This window comes from Phalacrocorax aristotelis, chromosome 4 (genome assembly GCF_949628215.1).
Source record: "Phalacrocorax aristotelis chromosome 4, bGulAri2.1, whole genome shotgun sequence".
Taxonomy (NCBI): domain Eukaryota; kingdom Metazoa; phylum Chordata; class Aves; order Suliformes; family Phalacrocoracidae; genus Phalacrocorax; species Phalacrocorax aristotelis.
In genome coordinates, this window is record NC_134279.1 from 54882068 (window position 1) to 54895306 (window position 13239).

Sequence of the window (13239 nt, forward strand, 5' to 3'; positions counted from 1 at the left end):
ATTAAATAAAAATGTTTTGTAGAGGTGAGTGTCCGCTAGACGCAATCCTCAAGTGGAAGAGCAGTCAATCATCTCCCGTATGTGTTTTAAATCTAAAGCCATAGGCAAGAAAAAACCTTGTTATCACAGTGTTGGATGTGCAGTGCCTGTAACGCTGCTTGTGAGAATGCTTTTGGTACGGACAGGTTCTCCCCCTTCCTGGGCAGGCTTCACTCAGTTGTGTAAAGCTTGGTCAACAGGTCAGCAAGAAGTTACAGCAGCTCAGTATACCTCAAGTTGACCATTTACCACAAACTCAAAGTTCCATCGTAGTAAGATGAATGCTTGCTGTGATTGCTGTCTAAAATGATAGTTGTATTAGCAAATGCTAGGCCACGGTGTGCTTGTCACGCTGTCCCAAAAAATGGCAAGTCATGGCTCTGTGTTACACCCAGTTATAGGGGCATATCTTGCTAAAGATGGAGAACTGGGATGTGTAGAATCCCACTTTGTAGAATGGGATCTACAAAGACTAGCACACCAGGTGGGGATCCCCTCTAAGCAAGCTTGTAGGAAAAGAAAGATAAATCTCTCTGAACTCAGCATCTTCTTTCAAATGGTCTGCCTTACCATGGGGAAATGCTTCCCTCCCTTCACTGGCTTAAATTTTAATTTTTTTTTTTTTTTACAAAATTAGAAAGGAAACAATCTTTCTCCATAAGGCATGACCACAAAAAGGTGTTAGTAGTAGCTATTTATTGACTGAAGTCTTGATCTTCCCTAGGCATACTTATACTCTTCTAGGGAATAATTTCTTGTCCTGTTAAAAAGTGAATGCATTTGTCATCTTGAACTCCACAATTGCTCAGCAGTTGGAGTGGGGATGCATAGTGAAAGTACTTAGCGTTTAGGTAAACACGAATATTAGGTTGCAAAATTATACTTTAAATATAGTGAAAACTGCATGTGCAGTAATGAGGCAGAAGCAGCATTTGGGAATTGGGACTATCCGGTCGTAACTGTGGAGGCACGCAAGCCAGCTGTGCAGAGCGCCTTTGTTTTGTGGATCACATCCTACAAACATAGCCTGAATCAGCGCTTTAAATGGTTGGTGAGGGAGGCTTGATCCTTCCTTCTGACTCACTGAGTCTCTAATCATTTCATGCAAATGGAGCTTTTTAAATAGAGGCAGAGAGCCCCATCCCAGATTGAGATGCAGTTGAGAGGGTTAGTCATTCTCTTGGAAGGTGTAAGATGCAAGTTTGAATTTTTTGAAGCAGATGAAGGAACTGAATCTAGATTTTCCTGTATCTTGGATACAGAAAATTGCTTAAGCAAGGAAGCTCTTGGGTTTTGAAATGGTGACTTATTTACTGTCATTCTTTTCCTTAGTCATTCAGGCATTTTTTAAAAATATGGCCTGGTTTGGACCCTGCAGGTATGACGGGTGACAGCATATTTTACAGTGGGGGAGTTAAGGCAGATCTGTAAGCCTAAGGTTATATCCCAAGCAACAGTGTGCTGGCAACAACTGACTAATTTCTCATGTGGAGCTAGCAGGGTACTGATCAGCTTACAGCTTAAGAATAGCAAAAGATAAATAATTTGGGGGTACGTAGGAAGTGATTTAAAATGTAACTACTTTCTCAGGTCTTTCTTTTTGGATTTGTACATGTTACAGAAATACTATACGCTATTTTTTATGCTTCCTCATCATGAATATTTTCAGAGTATTCTTAGGAAGGTGGTCATGACATATCTTTTAATAACTTTGAATAATTAAAAACTAACAAAAAGTTACCTGATACTATAGGGAAATTATCAGTATAGAGGATTTCTTCCAGAAAAGCCAGCCCCTTCCCCAACACCCCTGTACTGTATAGAACAGTAGGTTGAGAATGATGTTTAAATGGATCATCACAGGTATCCAGAGAGAAGCCTGAGAGACTTGCAGGGTAAAGAAGGTAGCTGCCTGGTTTGTGGAAGGAAGGCTATTCTGTATGCAGGGACAGTGTGGGTAAAAAAAGATATAGGGCTCCATGTATCTGTTTCATTAATTCTGGAAGCTGAACAAAGACCACGTATATGGTTGGTTGGCTTGTAATCCTCTATTATTCCCTAAGTTTTCGGAACTGGGGGACCTAAAAGCATAGGGGAGTGTTAAAGAGGGAAACAGTGAAAAAGTTATGGGTATATTTCTTTAAAAAATATGAAATTGTGCTTTTAAAGATTTTCAGTGTAGGTTTTATTTGTTATTTGGTGGCAAATACTTTTTCTTCAAGTGTGAAATACAGGCCACATTCTTAAAATAGTAGGGTTTTTAATGGGTTTTGGGGTTGGTTTGGTTTTTTAACTGTATGGTTATAGTGTATGACATGATTTCCTGTGCTTCTGTTTATCTTTCACATAAATACATTCAAATAAGTAACCTAATGTGAGACTGAACTTTCGAATGTTCTTCAATTCATGGACATCTTAATGTATATTTAAATCGCCTTCTGCATAAGCTTTTATACCCATTTATGTATGCTTTTTTTTTTTTAATAGGCTGTTAAAAATGAAGTAAATGTGCCGTGTTTGAAAAATTTTGTGGAGATGCTTTATCAGACTACCTTTGAATTGAGTTCAAGAAAGAAGCATTCACTGGTATTTTAAAGAAATATTTCAACTTCTCCATTTTGCTCATCTTAGACTTTTATGCTAGTACATTATATAAGGAAAAGCTAACAGCTGTATTAATTTACATCTTAACTCCTCAGTTGAAGTGTAATTAAATTCACACTGTGTATGTGCATTTGCTCTAATTTTGATTTGCTTCTTTGTGCAAGATATGTGCTCCGTTATCTCACTTGTGAGATTGTCTCGAAATCAGTCCTTGGTTTTGATTATTTTAGTAGGTTGTAGCACAGAGTTATTTAACCTAATGTCTCTTCTAAAAAAATTGCATTCAGGGAGTCTGTGTATTTAAATTATCTTTAATTAAAAGATGAAAGAAGATGGAAGTGTCAGACAAGACTTCTCCAGCAAAATAGCAGCCTGTTAATAGTCCTGCTCTGCCTGTTTTCTCCTCTCCTCATACACTTTGTTTTTATTTTTCCAATATTTTTTATTATCTCTTTTGGATATAAATATCTGCGGTTTGGGGGCTGGGGTGGGGTTTGTCCCCTAAGACTGCATCTTGGCTTTTCCCCTAAAACTGCATCTCTTTAAATCTCTTAGAGATTTAAATCTCTTGTTAATGAAGTATTTGGTGTAATTCTTGATGACCATAGCAGCCATGTTTCAAGTTGATTCATTTCGCTTTGCTGGAAATAGAGCGCTAAATTTTGCATTACAATTGGAATATTCAGTAAATGCAAGTGCATTTTAAAATTATTTATCCTCACTTTCATGTTAGGGATGAGCTTTACTTTCTGGTGTTTTGAGCATATAAGGCATGTGCCATTGTACATGGTTAAACTCCTTGTGTAAGAATAACATAAAGTATTCACAATATTATGTTGGTATTCACAATATCATTTTATTTATGAAGTCATAAACATTGTTACATCAAGGTTACAATTTACCTATGCATCCTCATTCTTTAATTTTATTCCATAACAAGATAATCTGAAGTCAGATCTGGTATTAATCACCATTATGTGTTCTGTTAAGCTATGTGGTGTTTAAACAAATCTTAGGTTACTAAAGCAAAGCAAAGTCATGCTAGTCTGCATAGTCACAGACTTTATTAAAATGTGCTTCATTCCTTGCTAAAAGTAGACTTTGCGAAGTAACGTTTCTGACAGCCTAATGCCTGCATCAGTTTTTACTGAGTTGATGGTTTTCCTGAATATTTTTCATAGAGGCAGTTCTCTCTCCCTGCATGTAAGACTCCAGGAGCTGTGAATCGTGTGGTTGTAGGGAAAGGGCAAGGGGCGTGATCTACTCACAGTCTTTGTTTGAGATCAGGCCTTGCGAGGGGATGAGCTGCACCATGGTCCCACTGCCCCGATCCTACCTCAGGAGCTCTTACAGCTCATAGGTTATACCCGGGACACCATGCCTGCCGTGTGTGTCCTAGTGCAGGGGAAGAAGGGCTGCTGTGCAATGCTAAAACTGTGAGAGTGAGAGACAGGCACCCACTGTATGTCTCATTCTCAATGTACAAGACTTGGGAGGTGTGCAAAGAGCAATTTGATCAATTCTTTTTCCCCCCTACTCATAGGCTTTGTATCCATTGATCACCTGCCTGTTGTGTGTCAGTCAGAAACAGTTTTTTTTAAATAACTGGCACGTTTTCCTGCAGAACTGTTTATCACATCTAAAGGTAAGAATCCTTTTCAATTCAGGAACGGTTGCAAATCGAAAGCATTTATTCCGATATGTTCTCAGCATTCTCGTGCCAAATAAACAATGAATATTTGGCTGTTTAAAAGGACACTGTGAATTTTATTTTATTTTTTTAATTAAATGTCTTGAATCTCCATTAGTATTTAACTTAGTAAGTTTTTGTGATGCTGTGTAATGCTGGAAATAGATGTGGCCCCTTTGGGGACCATCAGTTTTATTGACTAAAATCTGCAGGAAAGTATCAGCTAATAAACACTATTGATGCCAGAGAAGGAACTAACTGTAATTTTTCATGTGCAAATTATATGTGAGGAAATAAGTCGCTTGTCTACTCCTCTAAGTAGAATGTGTAGTAAGTGCAAAATTTTTGTTCACGATTGAAGGAATAGAAAATGAATTGGGAGTCCAGAAAAGAGCTTATATCTACAGCCTGTCATATATATTTTCCAAATAAAAATTACAGTGTCCCTTTAACTCATGGCTTCAGTTGATAGCATAGTAAAGAAAGAGATCAAGATCCTTCAAAATTAGGGATTTGTTTTAGTCACTTTCTTGTAATTTTAATTGTTGTACATGTTCTTTCCTTAATTTTGTTTAACATAGCTCATGATTCTGCCTAATGTATTGATTTTGATAATTTTAATAAATTCTTTGATCCACTTTCACAGTATTAATTCTGGTTAGATATGAGTGACAATCTGAAGCTTATTAGTAAAATACTTAAACCAGCATGAAGTCAAAAGGAAACAGGTTTAGCTGCTTGGATGGTTTTTTTTGAGGGTCATTTTGTTTTCATGACATCTTTCACACTTTTCTGTTGCTTCTTGGGTTTTTGTATATTTTTCATCTAACTTTGCAGTTCTTTTGCAATATTTGCCTTGATTTTTGTTTTATTGTTTATTTTGCTTACAGAGGCTGCTTTTGCTTTTGTTTTTAAAGCTTTTAAAAAAATTCTTACAGTTTAGGAGTTGCATTTTTCTGGCATAATGTCCATTGCTGATAATGGATGTATTAAAACTATGAATGCCAGTGAGTTTACTGGTAGTTGCTGAGCATGCATTTTACATTTTACTTAGTTTTGTTAACCACTAACAGCTTAACACTTCTACTGTAAGGCTCTATTCAGTAGAAATTCTACTTATGAATTTCTGCAATTCCGAATTTGCAGTGTTATGATGCTGTGCCATCAATGAGTTATTCAGGATATTTTATGGCTTGGATTAATCTGGCCCACGAAATACTATTGGGTTTTTTGGGTGCCTACCTTGTTGAGAAACTTTGTTGAGTCTAATCTGGAAAAACACCCCCCCACTGTCCTCACATGTCTTATGAATGAATGTGTTCCTTTGTTTCAAGCTAATTAAATGCATGCACTCTGTAATAAGTAATCTCATTAATTTATAAATCTGAATTTCACAGCAGTTTAGTATTTTAGATTTCCCCTTCCCTATTTTATTTCCTGATCTCCTAATAACTAAAGTTATTTTATTTGCAGTTACCTAAATATGTAAAATGCAATAAGGATTCCAAATCCATTGTCTCTAGCGTCTTTGTCATTTAATAAAGTAATTTTTGAGAGTTACTGGGAGATACTTTCGAGTACTGAAAAGGTTCATCCACCCATACCATATTAGTTAAAATTAACAAATTAACGCTTGAAATAATGACAACACTTAGACGTTGTCACAGGGATATTCTACGAAGAGTACAAGCCTATTAGCAAGTCGCCAAGAGGTAACATAGGTCTTGGATTAGTGGTGCTCACTTTTTTCCCTGGTGACTGCCCAGTGCAAACTCTTACCTAGCAGTGAACACCATGTGGTCACACATTGGTGACAGAAATAGGCTACGTCCCATTTGCCATGGTGTGAAAGCTCACATCTTCGCAGTTGCGCCACAGTACCTGATGCGTAGTGTATTCATATCCTGCTTTACCCTGCAGTATTTTGGTGCTATGTTGTACTTGATAATGCTCCTGAGAGTCCTCTGAATCCTAATCCAGCACTAGCAATATTTATTGCCCTTGTAAACTCCTTGTACTGGGTTTCAGCGCCCACTACCTTTAGTTATCCTCAAAGCAGGCTTACTGTATGGGGGAAACATCCTAGCCTTGCTGAAATGTGGAAGCCTAGGGGTCTACACCAATGCAAAAAGCAGTTAAGGAGTTGTAGGAGTCATTTTAGACTGGGAGCGTATCAAAGGGTGTTTCTTGGTATACGTGTAGCAGCTGGTCTTGCCCCACAAAGCGGTTGGGATGCTGTTTCAGCATTGAGCCCGGCAGGGCATTTCTTTACGCACCGTAGTGTAGTCAAAATTCTGAACTTGTTCAGCAGACAGTAATACATTTTGCTTACTTTTTTGACTAGTATTTAGATACGCTGATTCTAGCAGGTTTGTCAGGAAGCCGGTAGATTCTTGGATGAAGCTGAGTTGTCGTGGTATGCTTACCACCTCTTCCGGGGAGAGGAAGGAACATTTTAAAAGCTGCTGAAGAGGGAGAGAAAAGTGTCTATCATCGTGCACCACTGTTGTGTGGAAAAGAATAATTTTTTTTCACAGTTTAACCTTAGTGTCTGTTACCACAAAACCTTGAACATTTTCTGCCCCTATAGCAAAACCTGTATTTCTACTGAATAGAGTTCTTACTAGACAGCTTTCTGTTGGTTTTGTGCTTTTTTTTTCATCTAACATGCATGTGCCTTCCATTCTCATGTTTGTTATGTTTTGCTGTCTCACATTGCTTTATTTAGATGCCATCTAACAACAGTATCAGAAAACAAATAGAAACACTTCAGGTGAGTTAATATGTTGTTATAAATAACTCAGTGAAACCTTGCTTTGTCTCATGTAAATACTTCGTTTTGTTCTTTATGTTAATTGTTGTATTTTGTGCTTTCCTTTCTTTGTAAAATTGCTGTTAGTACTATTAAGAAGGAACAGGACTAAGCATAGTTAATGTTTCAAAGATCTATTTTTCTTGCCAGGGAGTAAAGGAGAAAGATCAGAAAATTATCTAATACCAGTTTTTCCTTAGGGGTGAAAATGTGGCTTTGTGAGATTGGGTATCATAGGTGGTTTCCCTGAACAGCAGTGCATGTTTCCGCTAGAAGTAAACTACCTATTCAGATGTATGGGTTTTTTCTGTTAATTCCTTTCAGGAAGTGTCTTGCATGCGAGCAAACTTGAAAACATTTTCACAATAAAAAAATGTGAAACTGATTTACTATAACAACTTGCAGTGCACTAACTTGAAAGACTTTTACACTGTTGGTTTTGCAGGTTTTAAAAAGTAGAAATTCTTTTAGTTCAGAACAGAAGAAAAGCTTAACATCAGTATTAAAAAGTACTTTCTTCAGTAAGTGACTACATTTGACTAACATGGAAAAAAATGCTATTTTGTTTCTTGCCTTCATTGAGATATGTTTCATTGACTTGTCTTAATGTATCATGTAAGACTACTGTAGATTTGCTCTTAGGTTTTTGGTTTTGTAACAGCGGTACAGTTCTTGACAGCTTATTTCATAGTCTGCTGATATAATCTATGTTAAAAGTTTTAGGATTTTACACAAAACTATGCTGGGGGGAAAAAGAAACAACAACCCAAAACCAGTGTGCTTTAAAATCTGACAGGCATCAGCCAAAAAGGCTGAAATTCAGCCAGGTTGGTGAATTACATAGCCATATATACTGTATCCTAGTTGCAGTAATGCCAGAGAGAAAAGGAAATGCCAACATATCCACACCAAGTATACAAGAAGTGTGCCATAAATTAGACCCAAAAATCCATTTCCTTCTAGCATATTTGTTTACTTTCTAGTTATAGGAAGAGTTAATGAAAATTTTCAGTGCTTAAGAAATTAGAAGTACTGCTGTATTTGTTTTGTAACCCTTTTTGAAAGGTGAATGCCTCCTTATGCTTTTTCTTTTTTTTTTTTTTTAACAAGAAGCAAACTTTGTCATAACTAATGAGAAGTAGCTATATTGGATGATAAACCTCCTAGCAAATGGAATGTTAACACATTGTAAAATATCTGCTACCTAAACCATTTTTTTTGATTGGATGATTGAAAGCCAGTAGTAAATTTTTGGGTTTTTTTTTCTGGACCTGTAAATTAAGCTCCCCTTTGGAATATCAGAAATAAGAAAATTGAAGCATTACTCAGTTCTAGACACCACATTTCAGATAGACTTTGATAATGCACGTACCAGTGAATTCACTAGTCTACTTTGAACATCAAGAACTGTTGGCCTGTCGATTAAATATGATGAGTGATAATATAATGGGTTTTTTGATGTTTAAGTTGATTAGAATCAGAGTTATCACAGTCTCGCCCTCTCATAAAATTATGAGTGTTTGCATCTTCCTTACAGTAGCACCGCTGGTAAATTAACTGGACAGTGGGACAGTTACTTGTTTGAATACTAACCAGGGACAGGTGTAACTTTTTACTAGTTAGATTTTGTCCAGATCACCTTCCTAAATTTACCCACTGCCTAGTTGCAGGTGTGCTAATTCAGAGGTGATGGCAGGAACACATTGATGAGTGTGAAGGGAGTGTAGAACAGCATTATCACTGATATAGACTGGGTGAAGTTATTCCCTTTAATATTCCGGTAAACAGTCACGTGTGTTACTTGTCTGTGAAGTACCACTTTTGCCCCTGTGATTTTGTGATTAGCCTTTCTTTAAAGTAAGTTGCTGCCAAAACCAGTAGCCCCAACCCACCTGTGTTAAAGCCATCCAAATTACTCTCCTTTGTATAGTCTATTGCACAGACGTGGCCATCAAATATTATTTGGATCAACTTACTGGTGTGAGTTGGACTTTGTTACTGCTAAGAGTCAATGCAAAGGGAGCAGTGATATTGCGGAGGGAACCAAGGGTGAGACCATCTCTTTTCAAACAGTACGGTCTTGGATCTGCTTACACCCTTCATGAAATTGCACTCCACGTGTCTTGGGAGCGCAAAGTAGTCTGCTATTCTGACTCATTGGCTTGTGGTAGAGGCTACAAAATGTGAAATTAGTTTGGTTCAAGCCATCATATAGATATGTCTTGAAACAGAGAGACTTCACTGGGGATGGGGAAGGCGTGCTTTGGGGGTTCTTTTGTTGGGTTTTTTGGCTTTTGGGGTTTTTTGTTTGGGTTTTTTTGTTTTGTTTTGCTTTAACTGAGAGAATGCCTAAAAAGATGACAAGTGGGAATCATTTAATTCTGTTCATAAGCTCATACTTACGGCCAGTTCCAAGAATCCTGCTGGACACTTCAAGATTATAAATACACCAAGAATCCCTAATTGGAAAAGGAATTGCTGGAGTTGGTACAAACAATGTTAGTTAGTTACTGTTTTACACAGTTTAAGAGCTAGGAGGAGCAAAGCTAATTTGCTGGTTTAGTTAACAGTCCTAGTAGCAGCTTTAAGACAAAAAAAATCTGGTTTTGGTACAGTGCATAATTTAAACTGAATTATGCCACAGATTTTATATTAATTCAAGAAAAAGCTAGCTTAACTGTTACAATAAAAAGCCGTTGGAAGCGAGTAAGCACTAGTACAGCCCACAGGAAATGGCTGAGTTGGGTGAAGCCTGGAGTGTACACCCAGAGAAGCATCCTTGTGTGCCTGCCCTGTTTTGCGTTCTTTTCTTCTGTACCTGCTACTGTCTGCTGTCATAAACTGAATGAAGGATTTAGACTTTGTGCCTGATCCAAAGCAGCTACTCCAATGTTTTAGACAAACTATGAGTTAGTTTGCTATAAAGTAGGTATTCATTACCAATGGCTTTCTGAGAAACATTCTTGGAAGCAATACACTCTTGGTGTTCATCTCAAGAGGAATACCTGCTTTTTAGTTATTCCTCTGCTCTCAGAGTGAAAGACATTTAAAATAATCTGGAGTTACTAGTTATATATTCAGGTAGTATTGGAAATATGCAATACAGGGTTGTTTTTTATGAAAATACATTAAAACTTTTAGTCAGTATTAAACACATCAGTTTCCAATGTTAAAGTTTGAAAATATTCTCAGAAGTCAAAGAGTAATAACAGAATTTTCTGAGTGTCTCACAAGCAATGGTAACTGTATTTTTCATTTATTTTACAGAATAAAGATCCCAAAATGTCCCGAGTTGCACTGGAATCTTTGTATAGATTATTGTGGGTTTATGTTATTAGAATAAAATGTGAAAGCAACACTGTAACGCAAAGGTAAGTTCATTATGCAAAGGATTTTAAACTATTGATTGGTGGCGGTTTTTTCCTCCTAGTGATATCAGAAGAGGTCATGAAGTCAGCTGAGGTGTCGTCTAGTCAGGTAACAGGGGAACAAAAACTTCATCTTAATAGAGAAAACTGAAAGAACTTGATTACTTTGACAAGGAGAAAGTATAGAGTCTACAGTTGTCTTTGCAGGGATAGAAGGGGGCAGAGAGATAAGAAGAGGGAAATTTATTGAAGTTAAAAGCAGGAGTGATACTGGAGCAAACAGGGTGTGAGTGGCCATCACTAAGTATGGGCTGGAAATGAAAAGGTTTTCTTTATAAATTAACATCATGAGAATTTGGAATAGTCATTGAGATTTTGCCCCTCCTCCTGACTTTTACTAATTAGTTTAAAGCAGGATCTTGGTCACTTTATAAATGAACCCATGATACTGTTGCCTGTGACAGCAGAGGGCTGTACTTCCTGTTGGTGGTCCTACCTCTCGAGTGTTTCTGCATTATTTAGTAGTAACCACCTCACTCTTCCAGATTTGAACTGTAAAATCTATGCTCTTACAAGAAGTTATTTTAAAAAGGTTTTTTTTATTTCTTTTTGTTTCTAAATTCTTGTAGCCGTCTCATGAGCATTGTATCAGCACTTTTTCCAAAAGGATCGCGTAGTGTGGTCCCACGAGACACACCTCTGAATATATTTGTGAAGATCATTCAGTTCATTGCTCAGGTAAGACTACATCTAGGTAGAGTTATAAAAATAGGATGAACGTTATTTGGAAGAAATGTAAATTTAAGGTTAGTTTTTGAATTATTTGAACTGAATTAATGGTCTTATATCTTGAACAGAATTTCCCCAAATACATGTAACAAGTGAAACGACGCATTCTGTTTCTATGATGGCAAAATTATGTTACTTAAAATTCAACAGCTGTTGTGTATGAACATTATGATGATTAATATTTACGTTTGTATTGCACTGCTGTGTGTGTGGTGTGTATATATATTAAAAATACACTAATATAATCAGTATATTCCATTATAGTATTTTTATAAGGAGCAAAGTATTCAACAGTAATATCCACTTATGTTTAGCATGGAGACTAGCCTCTCTAGACAGAAAAAATATGCAATGAATGCAGTAGTGTGTAGTTAATATTGCTTTATGATTTATATTATTTTAGGTGCTTCTGTTATCCTGCATTTGGATATTAGGACATGATCTCACAAGATAAACTCTCATTCATCTATAACTCTATAGATTAGAGACATGTTTTCCTGTTTTACCGATAGCTCGTCTGTGCCTCAGCCTCCAAAATTATTTGCTTCAGGTCACACAGCGGTGAGGCAGGATACACAACCCTTCACTGTTTATACTTGTTCCCTAGGGCTCCTCTCTATCACTAATTTTCAGTTGTCTGAAACAGTTCAGCTCGTTTGTAGAAATATGTTTGACCAGAGCAGAATTGTCTGGGAAGTTTTTCAGGAGAAATGGTTCAACCATATCAGGGGATGAGCTCTGTTGAATTGTACTGTATTTAAAAAAGAACATTAAGTTGTAAGAATAAAAAGGAATATCTTTGAAACTTTTTTATTTTTAGTTTTTTAAACTTTCAAGACATGATACCCAGCACCTGTGCAAAGCCAAGGAATTAAGCTTTGTGTATGAACAGAAAAGAGATGACCATGTCAATCTATTTTCCTTTATAGGAACGTTTGGATTTTGCGATGAAAGAAATAATATTTGATCTTCTTAGTGTTGGAAAATCACCTAAAACCTTCACTATTAATCCAGAGGTAAAAGAAGCTCATTACTTACATGCAGTGACAACAGGGCATTTGGGGGATTTTGTGGGGGAAAGTGGTTAACTATTTTTGAGCTGGAGTGAAAGCAGATAAATTAATATCTGAAGGGGTGTTCTGCTAAAACTAAAGAAGAAACTGTAGTTGTGCACAATTGCTATTTCAGTTCTGGTGAGTAAGCTAGCAGCAGTACTACAGTTCAGACTCATTTCAACAATAATTTGTGTGTGAAAATTTCAGTTTGTGAAAATTCAGACAAGTATGTGTGAATTTCTGTTACAGTATAACTGTAAAGCCTTTTTTCAGGGAAGTTGTACCTGGTTCTTATGATTCAAGGCCCAATCTAAGAGGCAAAGTGTATAAGCAATGTCTGTCTTCAGTATGTCGTTCTTGAGATTCATATTAAGCCCTTCAGTGTTCTGTGCTCTAAAATATTGGGCGTATTAGCCCGTGCCAAGTCACTTAATTGGAATCAGAGTTGTGGGGAGGCACTGAAAGCTTAAGCTTTATTCTTGTAACTTTTTGTTATTCTAATATGTAGCATTTAAGTAACACCTGTCCTACGGGAACTGTACTGCTGTCTGTTTAAAAGACAGGAAGAATGCAATTCGTGTTTTCCTCCATCTGTGTTACTTCAATGTTATAATTTCTTCTGTTTTCTCCTACCTTTTCCTTCCTTTTTTTGCTGTTGAAGAGGATGAATATTGGCCTCAGAGTCTTCCTTGTCATAGCAGATAGCTTGCAGCAGAAGGATGGTGAGCCACCAATGCCAACAACAGGAGTTGTTCTTCCCTCAGGAAATACTCTGCGTGTGAAGAAAATTTTTCTTAATAAAACGCTGACAGATGAGGAAGCGAAAGTTATAGGTATGTTGCATTCTTTTATAAGATGGCGTTGCAATATGTGCGTACATAT

The 13239-nt window shown here is 36.9% G+C and overlaps 1 protein-coding gene across 12 annotated transcripts in view; it reads left to right on the forward strand.

The window, feature by feature from the left end:
* FRYL (FRY like transcription coactivator) overlaps positions 1-13239 on the forward strand; it is a 172822-nt gene that overhangs the window by 89970 nt on the left and 69613 nt on the right. For 7 of the 12 annotated variants that reach the window (XM_075091496.1, XM_075091494.1, XM_075091498.1 and 4 more), the window contains 7 exons: positions 2527-2625; positions 4187-4288; positions 7062-7106; positions 10413-10516; positions 11143-11251; positions 12232-12318; positions 13019-13190. In XM_075091496.1, the coding sequence (XP_074947597.1) occupies positions 2527-2625; positions 4187-4288; positions 7062-7106; positions 10413-10516; positions 11143-11251; positions 12232-12318; positions 13019-13190 (718 nt within the window). The remainder of the gene's footprint in view (positions 1-2526; positions 2626-4186; positions 4289-7061; positions 7107-10412; positions 10517-11142; positions 11252-12231; positions 12319-13018; positions 13191-13239) is intronic. The other 5 variants (XM_075091497.1, XM_075091495.1, XM_075091492.1 and 2 more) reach the window with 1 other exon arrangement.